The following is a 21,740-nucleotide window of genomic DNA, read 5'->3' on the forward strand; positions in this document are numbered from 1 at the left end:
GTTTGTTCCACGATTGCTGATCGAAGACGGTTTCCCTTTGCACATTCACTTTGATATAATTGCTCAAGTTTACTTTTATATTGTGTATTGTTTTATTTATATTTATTTGTATTTAAATGTTTGAAGTACTTTTAGTTAATTAAAAAGTTATTAAAGTTACTAAGTTGACGAAACTGAAGTTTTTTGTGTTTTTTTACCTGTTTCTCTAGTAAAATTACAATATCGTGATAATACCGTATACCGTGATAAAAGCTCAATCAATTAATCGCAGCATGAAAATGTGATACTGGCACATGCCTACCTGGAACTGTATTGCTCACTACAATCCAACCAGCTCTATAAGATCGCAAAACTCATCAAAGTCCACTAAAGGAGGTCGAGCCTTTTCATATATGGTTCCTAAACTCTGGAATAGCCTTCCTGATAATGTCCTCCAGAGGTCACATGTCCACACACACTGCTGCAGCCTTTAAGAGTGAAATGAAATATGCTGTGTTTTCCGCCAAGGCAACCCGGGGTAGTGAAATATCACAGTTATAGTTACAGAGACCAAAACAAAGATGGACTTTCAAAGACGAATAACTGACTTTAGCATTGTTTTTCAGATAAACAATTACAATAACTATGTTTCTTAGATATTATGGTATTTTTATGCTTTAGAAGAGATAAAAACATACATCCAGCACCTTTAAAATGTCGTCCATGGCTGTTTAGATTCCCCTTTTTCCCCCTCAGGCACTATTCAAACAAAAGTACCATTTTGAAAGTATTGATTCATCTCCAGTGTCATAAAAACATAAACAACACCCAGCTGCACACTAAAGCCAGTAAATAAACTAACTGGCAACCACAGAAAACACCAGACTAACTCTATAGCAACACGAGATATCAATCGTCCTCAATGACCAGAACTGAGAATCTTTCAGAAAATATAGTATAGGCAAAACCATATTATCCTGTCTAAATAAATCACACTTCTTATACATAATTTGCATGCATGAGCTACAGTACGATGTCTTAGTAATAAAAGCTTTTATGCTACCCACAGACTCGGCGCAATAAAGCTCATTCCCAGTATCCTCACATACAGGAGGCAATCAAGCGTCTCATTAGGCGTGATGTGATTCATACCTGTGCGCCTGCATGACCTTCATCACCCTCCTCTTCCTCAGCCAGTGAGTGCAGCTCGCAGTAAAACCTCCCTGAAGACAAATCAAATTCAGCAGCATGCTCTGGATCAGCTGTGCATGTAGAGGATTGTAATGGGGATGTACATGCATTTTTCAAAACACTCGGTGAATTATTGAACAAGCTGTTTTTTTAGGGAAAAGCAGTATCGTGTAAGAATCGTCGATTACAGGTGAAACTTTAAAGTGATGTTGACCATTTTCAAAAGCATGTATAGGTGTTTGTACTGTAATAATAATAATCTAATAAATTCTTTAATTTGTATGAATAGATTTAAAGGCTTATGTAATTTTTTATGTAACATCATAATGTATTATGACAGCAGATGAGAGACAAATCTGTGATAAATAATAAAAGGAAGTGTATTATGTAATATAAGAAATATATATTAAACAGTGTTGACATTTTTCAGAAATTACGAAAATTGGTATACGGCATTTAGGCCTAGCTTTTACATCAACTATTTTTATATATGTATATATATATATATGTATATATATATATATATATGTATGTATATATATATATATATATATATATATATATATATATATATATATATATATATATATATATATATATATATATATATATATATATATACATATATATATATATATATATACATATTTATATATATATATACATATTTATATATATATATACATATATACATATTTATATATATATATATATACATACATATATATATATATATATATATATATATATATATATATATATATATATATATATATATATATATATATATATATATATATATAAATAATTCTAAAATATAGAAAGCATCAAAAATAATATATTCTAATAAATAACTAATAAATAATGAAGACTCTATCTTACCACTGTCAGAGTGGAAAGAGTATCCGCCCTGCCGCAGAGTGGAGCCGCACTGAAAACAGTTGAAGCAGCTGCGATGGAAGAACTTTCCCTCTGCACTTTCTCTCTCCATCACATACAGGTGCTTCTTGCAGAAATAACAGGGTTCACTGGCACTCGTCTCTGAGGAGAGCTGGAGATAAGACAAGAGTCACAAGACAACACATCTATTAAAAATATGGAGAATTGCATTACAATTTTTTGTTCAATTATCATAAAAAATGTGGACTTTACTTATTTAACACTTATAGTTATAAAAATATAATATATAATATATATATTATATAATATAATATATATATAATATATATATATATATATATATATATATATATATATATATATATATATATAAAATATATATATATATATATATATATATAAAATATATATATATATATATATAAAATATATATATATATATATATATATATATATATAATATAATATATATATAATATAATATATATATATATATATATAATATAATATATATATATATATATATATATATATATATATATATATATATATAATATAATATAATATAATATAATATAATATAATATATATATATACATACATATATACATACATATATATATATATATATATATATATATATATATATATATATATATATTCGTCAATCTGGCTCCCTGCATTTGAGTGAGGTTGTCAGAAAAAAAAAAACTTTGGGTGAAAAAGGGTTTTGAATTAGGAATGCAATACCTAGTTCAACCACTGGGTGTCAATCCTACACCTGCACCTTCATCCTTGTAAATAACTCTGTATGTATGAAACAGCATTGGACTATCGCTTAAACACATCAAATGATAACCTTTCACTTTCAACTTTTAATTGTTGTTCTGATTAACTATAATCCAGACTACACACTGAACATCCTGCGATTTGTCTATTGCAGACGCACACATTGCGATATCGATGCTGAAACGATATATTGTGCAGTCCTAACATTCACTGTTGCTAAATGTCATTGAGAAACTATTTCAGCACTCACATTTTCCTCTTTCACATCCTTCTTCTCTTCTTTCTCCTTCATGTTTTGCTGTCTTGGTCCTTTCACTGATGCCAGTCGGTCCTGAGAGATACACACACACAGGTCACATGATCTCATTTACAGCTCAGCTTACATAACGCAGATGGACAGAAATAAACAATGATTTCACAGTTATCCTGCATTATCAAGCAAACACGATCAACTCTTCATCTTGTCCTTTTATTATTCACTTTAACTTCCTTATAATGCATGGGAGTAACTGTCTTTCTCAACAGCTGTGTGTGTGTGTGTGTGTGTGTGTGTGTGTGTGTGTGTGTGTGTGTGTGTGTGTGTGTGTGTGTGTGTGTGTGTGTAACAGTGTTTTTTCATCAACACTGTGGTTTTGTTACAACAGAAAGTGCACAGGACTTCATGCTCTATTTAACCCAACACACACAACTGATGACCTCCGACAGAAAGCAATGCTGTAATGTCAACAGGAAGGGTTTGTTTTGAGTGATAACAGGCAGGTGTTTGTGTACCTTGTGTCTTTGCAGAGAGTTGCGTTTGAGTGTGTTGAGGAAGGCGACGGCCGAACGCTTTCTGGACAGAGAGAGTGCGTTGGACTGAGCTGAAAAACAGAGAAGGACAAAAGTGAGACACAAATGTGTGAGAAAATGGACCTGGACTAGGGCTGCACGATATTGGAAAATTCCGACACTGCGATATTTAGTTTTTCTACAATATTGTGATATGAAGACACTTTCACCAGATGGCTTGAATAGCTCTATTTGGACAAATATCTTGAATTTAGATTGGGGTGGCTTGGTAAGGGTGAGAATCATCTATAAAAAAATAATAAACAAATTGCAGGCAAGAAAAGTTACAATAGAGCAAAGAAAAAAGTAAAATAAACAGTGCATTATAGTTTTCTGGAAAGTCAAACAGTATTCAGGTGCAGAATAATGAAATGTAAAACAGCATTGTATAGTCTTCATTCTATTAATAATTATAGATAATAAATATAAATATATAAATATATATATATATATATATATATATATATATATATATATATATATATATATATATATACATAAAATGATAAAAAAAATACAGAGACATTTTGATATACAGTAAACACAACAAAAATACAATCAATACTAAATAGCAAAATCAAAAACATAACTTACAAATTTTAAATATAATTTATAAAAAGAAATCTAAAAATTCAAAGAATAAATTTATAAATTAAACTACAAACTAAATAAAATTAGTACAAAAATCAACAGTGAAAATTTAGGCACTCCAAAATAAAAATGCTAGCAACAATGCATTTTAGAATAAAAAACAATCATGTCTGAAAAGACAATAAAGAATAAATCTAATCAAACTAAATGTAATGAAAATTTAAAAATACACCGAAACGTTGATATATACACAACAAAAATTAAATAATTAATAAATAGCAAAAACAGCTTACATATACAACATTTCAAAGTAATAACAGATTACAAATTAGACAAAAGTAAATAAAATGTAGAACAAATTATAAAAATGAATTATAAAAATTCAAAGAATAAAACAATTATGTGAATAAACAATAAAATAAAATAATTAAATTACAAATAAAACAAAATAAAAACAGTACCAAAATCAACAATGAAATAATTAAGAACTGTAAATTAAAAATGATAATTAAAAATACATTTTAAAAACTATTAGAAAATATTATAAAAATATACAAATATTAATTTAAGCAAATACAATTAAACGTATTAAAATGAAACAAAAATACACAGAAACTTTGATATATACACAACAAAAATAAAATCACTAATAAATACCTAAAACAAAAACAAGTTACAATACATAAACAAACAAACAAACAAACAAACAAACAAACAAACAAATAAAATGTAAATTATGAAAAAGAAACACAAAAATTCTAATGATAAATTTATAAATGAAACTACAAATTAAAGCAAATCAGTACAAAAATAAAATGAATAAATAAATAAATAAATAAATCAACAGTAAAAAAAAAATTTGAAAACCCTAAAATTAAAATACAAAAAAATGTCTGAACAAGAAAAGCCTCAATCTGATAATCTAATTAAATGCAAGCTCTCATTTCACAATCCAGACACAATCTTGCATACACCGTGCATTTTAAACACAACGATTACATCAATTCATAAAAACAAATGCAAAGCACAACAAAACCGAAATCCAACATGAACACATCAAGCAATAACTTCCTACCCTTTAAAGTGAAAGCAATCGTCACATTCACTCTGCAGTGGTTTGCAGTGGCTGAATGGGATCCCACCCCCTTCTCCAGAAAACACACATCCAGAGCCTGCGTGAGTGACAGCTCAACCAGGAGCACATCTGTATGAGATCCTCTGCAGATGCTGAATTATTATCCGTCTTTCATAGCGGTGTGCATCAGATTTACTCCCACATCATCGCCCATGAGCTGCTGCTTCTGCTGTCAGACTCCAGACTACAGCAGATACTGCCCGTGCACAGCAGAGCATGATGGGAAGGGGTCTTAAAGAGACAGTAGCATTCAGCCCACCTCTCTGTTTCTGATGTGTGGAGTCATAATATCAGCTATAGCAGGTGTTTTTGAAGACAAAGAGAGTGGTACAGTTATGTAAAAAAATATTATGAGACTACCGGTGACATTTTTTCTGAATTTCATATTAAAATGTTGTCATTCAGAGTGAAAAACAAATGACACTTGGTCAAAATAAACAAATAAATACAGATATACTGATATAAATAATATTAATAATCATAATAATAACATTAATAATCATAATAATAACAACAACAACAACAACAACATTAATAATAATAATAATAGCAACAACAACAACAACAACAACAACAACATTAATAACAATAATAATAACAGCAACAATAATAACATTAATAACAATAATAATAATACCAACAACAACAGCAACAACAAATAAATAATAACAACAACAGCAACAATAATAATATTAATAACAATGATAATAATAATAACAACAACAACAACAACAACAACAATAACAACAACAACAACATTAATAACAATATTAATAACAGCAACAATAATACTATTAATAACAATAATAATAATACCAACAACAACAGCAACAACAACTAAAATAACAACAACAACATTAATAACAATATTAATATTAATAATAATATTAATAATAACAACAACAACAACAACAATAATAATAATAATATTAATAACAATAATAATAATAATAACAGCAACATCAACAATAAAAATAATAATAATAAAATAATAAATAACAAAAACTTAAACGCATTGTACTTAACATGTGCTTTACACATCCAACAAAATGTATATATTAAAAATATCAAAAAAAAAAGAAATATACAGTTCAGAATAAAAACTACTAACTGAATGAACAATTAAATAAAAGCACTATATAATTAAAAAAAAAAATAAATAAAAACAATACAAAAATCACATTAGGAACTGCAGGGTGCGAATTATACATTGCCATTGGGGGGGTCAAGTTTTTCGATTCTGTTCGGTAGTATGCTTCAGTGAACCAAATTTATATATATAATTCAATTACATCTAATTTATTAATCAAACTTGTTATGATGGTTTCAGTGTTTTGAGGGATATTGAGTGGTTCTCAGTGACATTTGTGATATAAAATAAATGGTGACAGGTTTGCATTCCAGCACCTATTAATGGATGACCATGAAAGACTGCACACATTTTTTATTTTACTGTTTAACTTTCATGTGCGAGCATGTGTATAATAAAACACAAACTATGCATCTAGATTTACAGACACCAACAAATGCCTTTTTTAAAGAAACATGTTTTGTGGACACTTACAGTACACTGTCGCTGCTCTAGATTTGCCGGTTTCAAACCGATGAATTAATATTTTTGGTGCAAACATGCATTCACAATGGTATGAACCATTATAGGGGTTATCAAATGTACAGTTGAAGTCAGAATTATTAGACCCCCTGAATTATTAGCCCCCTGTTTATTTTTCCCCAAATTTCTGTTTAACGGAGAGAGGATTTTTTTAACACATTTCTAAACATATTAAAAATAGTTTTAATAACTCATTTCTAATAACTGATTTATTTTATCTTTGTCATGATGACAGTAAATAATATTTGACTAGATATTTTTCAAGACACTTCTATACAGCTTAAAGTGATATTTAAAGGCTTAACTAGGTTAATTAGCTTAACTAGGCAGGTTAGGGTAATTAGGCAAGTTATTGTATAACGATGGCTTGCTCTGTAGAGTACCGAGAAAAAAAATAGCTTAAAGGGGCTAATAATTTTGACCTTAAAATGGTTCATAAAAAATTTAAAACTGGTTTTATTCTAGCCGAAATAAAACAAATAAGACTTTCTCCAGAAGAAAAAATATTATCAGACATACTGTGAAAATGTCCTTGCTCTGTTAAACATAATTTGGGAAATATTTCAGAAAGAAGTAATAATTCTGTATATTGAAGTTTGTCTATTATTTTAATTATTGATATTAATTAAGATTCAGATCAGAGCAAACTATTTCTTAACTGTTAAAGGGCAGACCCCTCCATACATGTTAGTTAGGGGAGCTCAGACCCCACCAAACACCCCTGTAAATCGCACCCTGAGGAACACTATTATTTCTAGGTGCATTTGAATTCAACAAAAGTTACACACTAAAAATACAATACAAAAAAAGAAATATATAATAAATTCAAAAACTAAAAAATTGAATAAACAATAAAATAAAAATACTGCATAATTAAGTAACAAAATAAAATAAAAATGAAAATAAAATTAAATAAAATAAACACTGGACACAGTGTCTCTTGAAGTCAAAGAGAGTGGGCTGTCCATTATATGGACAGTTGGGAAAATATTCACTATATTCAGTTGGGAAAAATTAAGACAGACTACAGCAGACAGCGCCTGTGAACAGAAGAGTATGATGGGAAGGGGGCTTACAGAGACAGCAGCACTCATCCCACCTCTCTGTTTCAGATGTGTGGAGTCATAGCATGTGTTTTTGAGAGTGCATTGTTTATTGTATATACTGTATGGTTATGGAAAAACACATTATGAGACAACCTGGAATTTTTCTGATTTTGTGGATTTATAAACCATCGATGACATTTTTTCTGAACTTATTATTAAAATGCTGTCATTCAGAACAAAGAAAATGAAACCTGGTCAAAATAACAACATAATTTCACAAGAAAAACTGATATAGTAATAATAATAATAATAATAATAATATTAATAATAATAATAACTAACAAACTTAAAACTCATTGCACTTTACATGTGCTCTACACTTCCAACAAAAGCCACATATTAAAAACACCAACAAAAAAGAAAAGAAATATAAAATTCAAAGAAGTGAATAAATAATTAAAGCACTATATAATTTAAATAAAATAAAAACAACACAAAACTGAACACATTAGGAACTGTAAAACAAAAATAAGGTATAGCCGGTGTTTCTGAAGTCAACAAAAGTTAAACATTAAAAATGCAAACAAAAATATAATTAAACCACAAATGAAAATAATAAAATAAAATAAAAACAGTACAAAACTGAACACATTAGGAACTGTAAAACAAAAATAAGGTATAGCCGGTGTTTCTGAAGTCAACAAAAGTTAAACATTAAAAATGCAAACAAAAATATAATTAAATCACAAACGAAAATAATAAAATAAAAACAGTACAAAATTTAACACATTAGGATCTGGAAAACAAAGATAAGGAATAGCAGGTGTGCTTGAAGTCAACAAAAGTTACACATTAAAAATACAAGCAAAAAGAAAAAAGAAAAATACAATTCAAAGAATAAAAACAAGTGAATAGACAATAAAATAAAATACTATATAATTAAATCACAAATGAACGAAACTAAACTAAACTAAACTAAACTAAACTAAACTAACCACAGGACACAGTGTCTTTTAAAGTCAAAGAGGGTGGGCTCTCTAGTACAGACCATGAACATTTCCTATTTCATAACTGCAACAAGATGCAATTAAATCATATACTAATGTTAAAAAAGCGGTCATAACATGTATTAACATGTATCAATATGTGGACTTTTTTTAATTCTCTGAAGCTATGGTAATTAAAAATGTAAAACAGGAGATATGTTAGGACCATTTTTATTGTTTACATTCCTCAAACTGGTCTATATATTCAGCAATGGGAGAAATGAAGAGACCACCAGGACATTTTTATTTTGTCTGGATTTATGGTTGTATTTAAGAGTAAAATGTATTTTTGTTTTGTTCTGTCCTCTGTACTGATTTCATTTTTTTTTGTGAACTTAAAATGACATTTCATCATTCAGAGCATAAAATGACACAAAATAAACGAAAATACACAAAAATGCTGATATATAACAAAAATGTAATACACAGAAAAAAATTTGAAAGGAATTGCACTTTACATGTTCAACAAAAAAATTGCATATTAAAAATGCCAAAAAAAAAAAAAAAATTCAGAAACTACTAAGTGAATAAAAGATAAATGAAAATACTAACGGAATGACAAATTCATCATTCATTCATTTATTTTCTTTCGGCTTATTCCCTTATTTATCAGGGGTTGCCACAGCGGAATGAACCGCTAACTATTCCAGCTTTTTTTTTTACGCAGTGGATGCCCTTCCAGCTGCAACCCAGTACTGCGAAACACCCATACACTCTCATTCACATACACACTCATACACTACGGCCAATTTAGTTCATCCAATTCACCTATAGCGCATGTCTTTGGACTGTGGGGAAACCACGCCAACATGGGGAGAATGTGGAAACTCCAAACAGAAATGCCATCTGACCCAGCAGGGACTCGAACCAGCGACCTTCTTGCTATAAGGCAGGGGTGTCCAAACTCTGTCCTGGAGGGCCGGTGTCCTGCAGATTTTAGCTCCAACTTGCCTCAACACACCTGCACGGATGTTTCTGGAAAGACTAGTAAGTGCTTGATTAGCTAGCCCAGGTGTGTCTAATTGGGGTTGGAACTGAACTTTGCAGGACACCGGCCCTCCAGGACCGAGCTTGGACATGCCTGCTATAAGGCAACAGTGCTAACCACTGAGCCACCGTGCCATGACAAATTCAAATACTATAAAATTAAAAATGTACTATTCAGAGCGTAAACTAACAATCGCAAAGCTCTACCTGATCACACACTTAGAAATCCCCTGGAGTAAAGAATATAGAAAAATTGGCTCACGATTATTAAGAATCACTGTTGATTTAACCGCATTTTAAAAAACTTAATTGGGAAAATATTAAATATAAAAAAATTTAATTCCCCCAGACCTAGTGGTGATGATGCGTACATAAGCTGTCTGAGATTCAGTCATAGTGTTACCTGCTGGTGTGTCTTTCTCAGTGAGAGCGTTGCGTATCTGTGTGAGGTAAACCACCATGGACAGCTGGTCGATTTTCCCGCAGGTCATCATATCGCCGGGCCGCATGATGGGGGTGATGCCGAGCTCTCTCTCCATTAGGTCAAAAGCTAACTTATTGTTCTTGATGATATTATATTCATCCAGAGCCGACATGTCACTGAAAAGAGAAGACAAAATGCATATGATTGGTATCATTTTTAAGAGTATTATAATCTACCTGTATATCTGTCTATCCATCTATCTATCCATCCATCCATCCATCCATCCAAATGTACCTGCACCTGTCTATCTATTCAGCTGTCTGTCCATTGATTCATCCATCCATTCATCCATCCATCCATCCATCCATCCAGCTATCTGTCCAACTAATTATACCTGCATCTCTCTATCTATTCCTCTATCCGTCCATCCATCCATCTATCTATCCTTCAGTTTGTTAATGAAAACGGGTGTGCTGCTCATTATTTTGCAGACAATTTGACATTCATTGTCTCTTGGTGAACCCATTTTTCCATCCATCCATATGAATCCATCCATTCCTCTGTTCATGCATCCATCAACCTGTTTGTCCAATTTTTTTTCATCTATTCATCCATCCATCCAGCAAACTATCCATTTCTCTGTCTATCTTTGCATCTGTCTATTTAGCATTTCTGTTTGTCCATCCATCTATCCATCCATCCAGCTGTCCATCCATCTATCTGTCTGTCTATTCATCCATCCGTTTATACATCCATCCTTTCATTAATCTTTTCGTCTCTCCATCCCTCCATCCATCCATTTATACATCCATTCAGCTGTCCATCCATCTGTCTGTCCATTCATCCATTTATACATCTATTTGACTGTCCGTCTCTCCGCCCCTCCATTCATCCATTTGACCGTCCATCAATCCATTTATACATCCATTTAGCAGTCCGTCCAATCATCCATCCATCGGTTTATACATCCATCCATTCCTCAATCTGTCTGTCTCTCCATCCCTCCATTTGTCTGTCCATCCATCAATCTATACATCCATTCAGCTGTCCGTCCATTTGTCTGTCCATTCATCCATCCATCCATTCATTAATCTCTCTATCTCTTCATCCTTCCATTCATCCGTCAGTCTGTCCATCCATCCATTTATACATGCATTCAGCTGTCTGTTAATTCATCCATGCATCCGTTTATACACCCATTCATTAATCCGTCTGTCTCTCCATCCCTCCATTCATCCATCCATCCATTTATACATCTATTCAGCTGTCCGTCCATGCATCTGTTTGTCCATACATTCATCCATCCATCTGTTTATACATCTATCCATTTATTAATCCGTCTGTCTCTCCGTCCCTCTATTCATTCATCTACCCATCCATCCATTTATACATCCATTTAGCTGTCCGTCAATTCATCCATCCATCCGTTTATACATCCATTCTTTAATCTGTCTGTCTCTCCATTCTTCCATCCATCCATCCATTTATACATCTATTCAGCTATCCGTCCATCCATCTGTCTGTCCATACGTTCATCCACCCATCATACATTCATCCATATCTCCATCCATCCCTCCATCTATCCATCCATCCATGCATCCATCCATCTGCCCATTCATCCATCCAATCATCCATGCATTCATTAATCTGTCCATCTCTCTGTTCCTACATTCATCTATCTATCTGTCCATCCATCCATCCATCCATCCATGCATTTATACATCTATTCAGCTGTCCGTCCATCCATCAATCTATTCATCCATCCATCAAAATCCAAGGTCTCCATGTTAAATTAGTAATGCTAATCCACTGGTTCTGAGTCTTACATGAGTTCAGGTCTGAAGCTGTGGATGAGAGCGCAGAGAGCCAGGCCAGACCTCCAGGACTCGCTCAGATCTTTGACCTTCACATGCTCGTATCCCGCTGTGTTCTTCTGACACCAGGACAACAGCTCCTCCAGACGCTTCATAGAGTCTAAACACACACATTTACACACATAAAATGATGTAATAAGAGCAACAGACCCACTTATTGTGCATCTTACAAAACAAGACTCTTTAAGAGGACCTATTATGTAAAAATCACTTGTTTAAAGGGTTTAAACAGTTGTGTGGCAACAGTCTGTGAATATTACAGGCCATTAATGGTAAACATTTATTAAGAATATTTTTTTATAGTCACACTTGATAAAAACAGTCTGCAGAAACACTTTGATTGACATTCTCCCTTTGTACGTGTCATCAGAGGGGGAAAGCTCCGCCCATTAGTGACCATCTCTTCCTCAAATTAAATCAGTTTAGATCAATTTAAAGCATCAATGTTAAATAAAATTATACATTTATTTAATATATTCACCAAAAAAAGATAGACATTAAGATTTGACTTATTTAGCATTTAATGTTTCAGAATTTTTTTTTTTTTCGTTAAATGACCATTTTAAAAATATATATTTCTATTCATCAAAAAGTCAAAATTGTTAATAATAATGTTAAAAATAAATAGTATTTTTTGTTTAGTTTTTTTTGTTATGTCTTTATGGAAACCCCTTGAAAATGAGATGTTGCATCTCAAGGGGTCATCTTTAAATACATTGAAATAATAATAATAATAATATTAATAATAATACAATTTACATAAATGTAATAATAATATGAATAATAATAATAATTATAATACAATTTAATAAAATTGAATAATAATGATAATAATATGCAATAAAATAAAATAATAATAAAACAAAATGTAATAAAATGTATTAATAATAATAATAACAATAATAATACTAAAACTTAATAATAATAATAATAAATGTCATTAATTGAAATAATAATAAAATACAATTTAATGAAATTTAATAATATCAATAATAATAATAATAATAATAATAATAATAATAATAATAATAATAATGACAAATGTAATTAAATGGAATAATAATAATAATAATAATAATAATAAAATTTAATTACATTTAATAATAATAATACAATTTAATTACATTTAATAATAATAATAATAATAATAAAACAAAAATTAATAATAATAATTTTTAATTTAATAATAATAATAATAATTATAATAATAATAATAAAATGTAATTAAATGTAATAATAATACTAATAAACAAAATAAAAATAATAATTATTATAAAAATTTATACAATTTAATAATAATAATAATAATAATAATAATAACTTCCCAGTGATGGGTTGCAGCTGGAAGGGTATCCGTTGCGTAATGCACTTGCCAGATAAGTTATTCATTCCTTCCGCTGTGGCGACCCCAGATTAATAAAGGGACTAAGCCGAAAAGAAAATGAATAAATGAATAATAATAATAAAATGTTATTAAATTTAATAATAATAATAATAACAACAATAATAACAATAATAATAACAAAAATTTTAATTTAATAATAATAATAATAATAATAATAATAAGATAAAATTTAATTTAATAATAATAATAATAATAATAAAATTTAATAATAATAATAATCGCAGGAATAAATATATATTTTTAAATATGTTAAAATAAAAAAAAACTATTTATTATTATAGATATTTTATAGATATTATTATAGTTATTTTAGATAGTAAAAATATTTCTGAATTGGACTGTTTTAGCTGTGCTTTGAATCAAATACACATAGGCTTATTCATTATGTATCAAAATAAGTTAAAGTGACTGCCACAGAGCATTTACCTTTTCTAGGTTTAGATTTTATGTCAGGTTTCTTCAGTTTGTTGGGCTTGTTTTCCCGCTCTTCTGCTTCATACAGACGCTTGACCTTTAAAATGAACACACTTAGATGAAACACTCAGAGGATAAAAACACTTCTAATGACTAATTATTAATTCAGGCAGCTTCTGAAAGTGTTTGTGTTCTGAAGTGTGTGTTTGACCTGTCTGGGTTTGATGGAGGACAGGTTGATGTTCGGGTATCGTGTGCTTGGATCAATGCTGTAGGCCATGTGGTTCTTGCTGGTGTTTTCTGGAGTCGTTTGAGAAAGCAACTGATACACACTTTCCCTGTAAAATATATAATAATTTCATCTCATATTATGTATACATTCTAGATTAATACATACACTATTGTTTCAAATTTTTCATTAGGGGTCGCCACAGAGGAATGATCCACCAACTTATTCAGCATATGTTTTACACAGTGTGTGCCCTTCCAGCTGCAACCCAGTACTGGGAAACACCCATACACCCTCATTCCCACACATACACTACGAAAATCTTAGTTTAGTCACTTGACCTGTAGCACATGTCTTTGGACTGTGGGGGAAACTGGAGCACCCACAGGAAACCCACTCAAACAAGGGGAGAACATGCAAACTCCACACAGAAATGTCAACTGACTCAAAATGCCGACTCGAATCAGTGACCTTCTAGCTGTGAGGCGACAGTGCACCATTACAAGGTGTAAAAATGAATTGTTAATTGTACCTCTCTGCCAGCACCTCCAGGGGTTGCACACCTTTTCCCCAGCTTCTGACCATCCATGCCGCATCAAACGCACCCAGAAAACCACGAGCAATGCCAGTTCCCAAAGGCCAAAATGGCTGCAGAACGGCAAAATAAAAGAATGATATAAGGAATTATACTTTTGCTAATATTTTAAAATATACGTTTGTGTTTAGATTGAAAACTAAACATTTAAAGAAAACAACACAATAAAATGTACAAAAAGATATATTTTAGTCTAATGTCAATAATAATAAAAAAAAAACGAATCAAACACACTTTGTGCAACATGTGGGAATAACTTATGTTAAACTGTACAAAGAAAAAAAACATTCTTTAGAAACCGGGATTAAATATAAAAAAAGTATAAACATAATTTAATAAAATCAATAATTTACAAAAAAATATATATAAAAAAAATATATAAATGAAATATAAATTAGGTGAATAGGTTGAATAGGTTGATTAAAATACATTTAAAACACTTAAAACAAAATGAATCATAATTTCATTTAAAAATATTTAACTAAAAAGTAAATAAATGTGTCAGTTAATCAAACCATTTACTATATATATATACACATGTACACACACACACACACACACACACACACACACACGCACACACACACACACACACACACACACACACACACACACACACACATATATATATACACACACACACACACACACACACACACACACACACACACACACACACACATACAGGTATATAGTGTTTACAGGGACAGCATGTAACCACTGTGGTTTAGGGGGACACACCTTTCCTTACAACCTACAAATGAAATTTATATATCAAACAATCTGTTATGGCCTCATTAAGATACATCTCACTTAAAAAAATCACTTGTGACCATGGAGTTGTGGAAAAATTACACCTGTTTTTTCACAGGCTTACAGGGTCATCTGTATCATGGTTTGTTGGGACACACAGGTTTAAAGGGTCTGCTTGTGTAAATCATTTATACACAACAAGCAAAGTGGTTTAAAGGGTCAAACATGGTTTACCAGGACCAGTAACATAACAAAAACACTGACTGGGGTTAGACGCATACTTCAAGAAAATTATGAATGAATGACAAGCTTTTTTTTTTATTGTACTTGCTGTTTACATGTACAGAGCAGTGCAGTACAGTACAGTGTGCTAATTCATAGTAATTAAAGTATTTATTTCCAGTAATAATATTACAAGAATAATAAGTATAATAAAAACAAGCTACCTCACAACACAAGAATACTAAAAACAGTGTGCACTGTTAAATGTTAAAAATGTTAAAACTGAAGTACATCAAACATTTGAAGTACAGGAGTAAAAACAGATGCATTAAATACTTAAACAGGTAATATTTAAATTGAGTTTAAAACTATTTTAAAAAATATTTAAAAATGAGAAATTTGAAGTTTAGAGAAGTAGAAATAGTTCAGAGCGTTCAAATTCTATGTAAAATTGTACACATGGCATCTTTTAGACTTTTCCTTTAAATGCTTGATGCATTAAATACTTAAATAGATAATATTTAAAATGAGCTTAAAACTATTTTAAAAATGTTTAAAAATTAGAAATTTGAAGTTTAGAGAAGTAGAAATAGTTTAGAGCGTTCAGATTTCTATGTAAAATTGTACACATGGCATCTTTTAGACTTTTCCTTTAAATGCTTGATGCATTAAATACTTAAATAGATAATATTTAAAATGAGTTTAAAACTATTTTAAAAATGTTTAAAAATGAGAAATCTGAAGTGTAGAGAAGTAGAAATAGTTTAGAGCGTTCACATTTCTATGTAAAATTGTACTAATGGCATCTTTTAGACTTTTCCTTTGAATGCTAGATACATTAAATACTTAAATAGATAATACTTAAATTGAGTTTAAAACTATTTTAAAAATGTTTAAAAATTAGAAATTTGAAGTTTAGAGAAGTAGAAATAGTTCACAGTGTTCAAATTCTATGTAAAATTGTACACATGGCATCTTTTAGACTTTTCCTTTAAATGCTTGATGCATTAAATAGATAATATTTAAAATGAGTTTAAAACTATTTTAAAAATGTTTAAAAATTTGAAATCTGAAGTTCAGGGAGGTGGAAATAGTTCACAGCGTTCAAATTCTATGTAAAATTGTACACATGGCATCTTTTAGACTTTTCCTTTAAATGCTTGATGCATTAAATACTTAAACAGATAATATTTAAATTGAGTTTAAAACTATTTAAAAAATGTTTAAAAATGAGAAATCTGAAGTTTAGAGAAGTAGAAATAGGTCAGAGCGTTCAGATTTCTATGTAAAATTGTACACATGACATCTTTTAGACTTTCCTTTAAATGCTTGATACATTAAATACTTAAATAGATAATATTTAAAATGAGTTTAAAACTATTTTAAAAATGTTTAAAAAGTAGAAATCTGAAGTTTAGAAAAGTAGAAATAGTTCACAGTGTTCAAATTCTATGTAAAATTGTACACATGGCATCTTTTAGACTTTTCCTTTAAATGCTTGATGCATTAAATACTTAAACAGATAATATTTAAATTGAGTTTAAAACTATTTAAAAAATGTTTAAAAATGAGAAATCTGAAGTTTAGGGAGGTAGAAATAGTTCAGAGCGTTTACATTTCTATGTAAAATTGTACTAATGGCATCTTTTAGACTTTTCCTTTGAATGCTTGATGCAATAAATACTTAAATAGATAAAATTTAAAATGAGTTTAAAACTATTTTAAAAATGTTTAAAAATGAGAAATCTGAAGTTTAGAGAAGTAGAAATAGTTCACAGCGTTCAAATTCTATGTAAAATTGTACACATGACATCTTTTAGACTTTTCCTTTAAATGCTTGATGCATTAAATACTTAAATAGATAATACTTAAATTGAGTTTAAAACTATTTTAAAAATATTTAAAAAGTAGAAATCTGAAGTTTAGAAAAGTAGAAATAGGTCAGAGCGTTCAAATTCTATGTAAAATTGTACACATGGCATCTTTTAGACTTTTTCTTTAAATGCTTGATGCATTAAATACTTAAACAGATAATATATAAAATGAGTTTAAAACTATTTTAAAAATGTTTAAAAATTAGAAATTTGAAGTTTAGAGAAGTAGAAATAGTTTAGAGCGTTCAGATTTCTATGTAAAATTGTACACATGGCATCTTTTAGACTTTTCCTTTAAATGCTAGATACATTAAATACTTAAATAGATAATATTTAAAATGAGTTTTAAACTATTTTAAAAATGTTTAAAAAGTAGAAATCTGAAGTTTAGAAAAGTAGAAATAGTTCACAGTGTTCAAATTCTATGTAAAATTGTACACATGGCATCTTTTAGACCTTTTCTTTAAATGCTTGATGCATTAAATAGATAATATTTAAAATGAGTTTAAAACTATTTTAAAAATGTTTAAAAATTTGAAATCTGAAGTTCAGGGAGGTGGAAATAGTTCACAGCGTTCAAATTCTATATAAAATTGTACACATGACATCTTTTAGACTTTTCCTTTAAATGCTTGATGCATTAAATACTTAAACAGATAATATTTAAATTGAGTTTAAAACTATTTAAAAAATGTTTAAAAATGAGAAATCTGAAGTTTAGAGAAGTAGAAATAGTTCAGAGCGTTCAGATTTCTATGTAAAATTGTACACATGGCATCTTTTAGACTTTTCCTTTAAATGCTTAATGCAATAAATACTTAAATAGATAAAATTTAAAATGAGTTTAAAACTATTTTAAAAATATTTAAAAAGTAGAAATCTGAAGTTTAGAAAAGTAGAAATAGTTCACAGCTTTCAAATTCTATGAAAAATTGTACACATGGCATCTTTTAGACTTTTTCTTTAAATGCTTGATGCATTAAATACTTAAACAGATAATACTTAAATTGAGTTTAAAACTATTTTTAAAATGTTTAAAAATGAGAAATCTGAAGTTTAGAGAAGTAGAAATAGTTTAGAGTGTTCACATTTCTATGTAAAATTGTACACATGGCATCTTTTAGACTTTTCCTTTAAATGCTTGAAGCAATAAATACTTAAACAGATAATATTTAAAATGAGTTTAAAACTATTTAAAAAATGTTTAAAAAGTAAAAATCTAAAGCTTAGAAAAGTAGAAATTTCACAAGTACAATTGTCCAAATGACATCTTTTAGACTTCTGCTTTAGACATTAAAAACATTGCTTGTTAGATTTTCCTTTGTTTCTCACAAAGTCTCTTATATTCTGAATAGTTCGTGAGTCGAGAACTGGATGTTCAGCTGTCTTGCAGGCATGACACTCCGGCAATGTAGCCAGCTTTCCCTTTTTAATGTGCTCCCGGAAGTATTTGAAGACAGATTTAACTTCTGAAGGAGCCCATGGTCTTTTAACATATGCCCGCTTGTTTTTTTGTCTGTCGAGCTCTAATATAAACACACACACAAAAAAAAATAGGTTAATACAAATTTAACAGCATAGTTAGTTTTTTTTTATTGGTTTAGCACAATTTTACAAGCAACTGGTACATTTTCAAAACGCTTAGTACTTTTATCACAACAGATCATCAAAAGTGCACCTTTTAAAACATTTCAAAATATTTTTAATTGTGCAAGTACAGTACACAATCACAAAATATCATTTTCACTACACAAATTAAGTGTTTTGTCAATGGAAATGTTTTAACACTGACTTAATAGTAACTTCCTGAAACGACAGTACAAACTATGTTTTAAGCAAGCAAAATACAAGATTTACAGATAGGACATTTATTCATCTCCACTCCGAAGAGGCATAAGGTAAGTTTAGTTACATCTTTTGGTAATTTATCGTTAATTGTTAATTTATGAAATTTGACGAGTATGTTTCAACTAACAAATAGACTGCCGAATCATGTCAGATCCCTCTGCTCAACTGTCATCTGTTCATGCAGAGGTTGATATTAATTCCTGGCTGTATTTTCTTTGACTGTATTTTCTTTGACTGTAGCTTCAAAATACAAAATGCGATACATCTTTTTCACTCTCTTTTGTCAAATGTAATTATAATTTAGCCTTTATCAATAACAGATTTGGTGAGAAAAATAGGTTAACGTTACTCTGTTTGGATTTATATTTGTCCGTGTTCAGTGTACGTCATCATGATCTCTGTGTATGTGTGTGTGTGTCTGTAGGAGCGGCATTCAGAGCGGAGCTTATTAATATTCACGACACAAACCATATACGGTCAATCATGGACCTTCTGATCTGGAGTAATAAATTAGCTAATAAAACTGTTTATGAAGATTTTTTGAACTTACCAAAGCCATAAACCTACTATGCAGATATCAGAGAACAATTTAACTTATTAGACCAATGCAGTATATGGAACTTTTAAATAACAAAAAATAAACATGAGTAAACATTCTGAATATTTATATATTATTGTAAAAAAAAAAAAAAAGCATTTTAAAAATTTTCCGAGCCCTGATACATAACACAATTATCTAGTGTTCTGAAAAACTAATTATATGGAATAAAAATATGTGCAACTATAATGAAATCATGACATCAGGTTTTGAACGAATAAGTCGTGGTATTACAATGGATCAGTGTAAAGTTTTGTACTAAGAGATTTGAAAATGTTCACCTTTTGAAAATAGTGCCAAACAACCGTACCTGTATTTTTTGTGGATGAACTGGCTCCCCCGCTGACTCCTGGGTTTTTACCTATACAATGTGTAAAACAATTGTTAAAGATGTTTTTATTTGTATTTTTTACTTTTCATAAAATTTTATGTATTGGTTCTGTCAGAATTGAGCTACTTAAGGCATAAACATAAAATAAGGTAATTCTTTCAACTCAACCAGAGGTCCCTTGGCTTATTTCTTTATCAGATGCAAATTAAGTCAGATGTCTACTCTGTAAATTTATACTGCAAAGGTCCTCATAAGAAGTTGAGCATGCAAACGTTTTTCAACTTGTTACCTGATTGGCTCATCATATCTTGCATCATTGCTTCTGTGATCAATCCCATGGCCTTTTTAAAGAATGCAACGAATGCGTACTTATCCCGGTTATTAACACTAGGCTTGACATAGTGACACATTCTCATCCTAGATCAGCAAACCTGCAATGGACTAAGCCAAAACGCGCTGAGTAAACTAGGTCAAGTTACATTTTTTGTAAAATTATGGCTTTCTTAGTTCTACTTTTGGTCAACACCCCTCAGGAGGTTAGAACATGACACATGGAAGCCTAAAGACAAGGAGACAACAGAAACACAGGAATGTCGGTAAGTAGCAATCACAATAAGTGTCTGAGGATGTGAATTGTAAATCACTGGCTGATGGAGCAAAGGTGAGTATCTTTTATAAGAAGCTTTTATAATCGGGTAATTAAGCATGTGTGCCCTGGGGTCTTAGCAAGGGTGGTGGCTGCAGTGAATGCCTGGCATTACCCCATCCTGCATGTGTCGCTCCTGATGTTATTATGGGAAGACTACAACTTATAAGGCCCGGCTGGTCTGGATGAGAGTGGTAAAAAAATGCTGAGGAGGACAGGGGCTAGTACATCACTGGGAATCTAGGATTTTTCTTCCATGCTGTGCCCAGTCAATCAGATATTGCAAATGATTATTTTAGCATTGTGAACCCAGCTTCTGAACACAGGGAAGAACAGTTCAGCACTTAAGGCAGTAAGTAGACCTTTGATGCAAATCCGTTTACGAGCCTTGGAGAAGTGCTGGGATGAAGAGTGGAACAAGTT

The 21,740-nt window shown here is 30.3% G+C and overlaps 1 protein-coding gene across 1 annotated transcript in view; it reads right to left on the reverse strand.

Moving 5' to 3' along the window:
- The window catches only part of mical1 (microtubule associated monooxygenase, calponin and LIM domain containing 1), a 127,501-nt gene that overhangs the window by 20,186 nt on the left and 85,575 nt on the right, over positions 1-21,740 (reverse strand). The window contains exons 9-17 of the mRNA XM_056449358.1: positions 14,983-15,098; positions 14,433-14,559; positions 14,234-14,318; positions 12,355-12,502; positions 10,508-10,704; positions 3,631-3,719; positions 3,110-3,190; positions 2,053-2,221; positions 1,132-1,202 (exon numbers count right to left, since the gene is read on the reverse strand). Of these exons, the coding sequence (XP_056305333.1) occupies positions 1,132-1,202; positions 2,053-2,221; positions 3,110-3,190; positions 3,631-3,719; positions 10,508-10,704; positions 12,355-12,502; positions 14,234-14,318; positions 14,433-14,559; positions 14,983-15,098 (1,083 nt within the window). The remainder of the gene's footprint in view (positions 1-1,131; positions 1,203-2,052; positions 2,222-3,109; positions 3,191-3,630; positions 3,720-10,507; positions 10,705-12,354; positions 12,503-14,233; positions 14,319-14,432; positions 14,560-14,982; positions 15,099-21,740) is intronic.

This window comes from Danio aesculapii, chromosome 23, assembly GCF_903798145.1.
Source record: "Danio aesculapii chromosome 23, fDanAes4.1, whole genome shotgun sequence".
In the NCBI taxonomy this organism is placed as follows: Eukaryota; Metazoa; Chordata; class Actinopteri; order Cypriniformes; family Danionidae; genus Danio; species Danio aesculapii.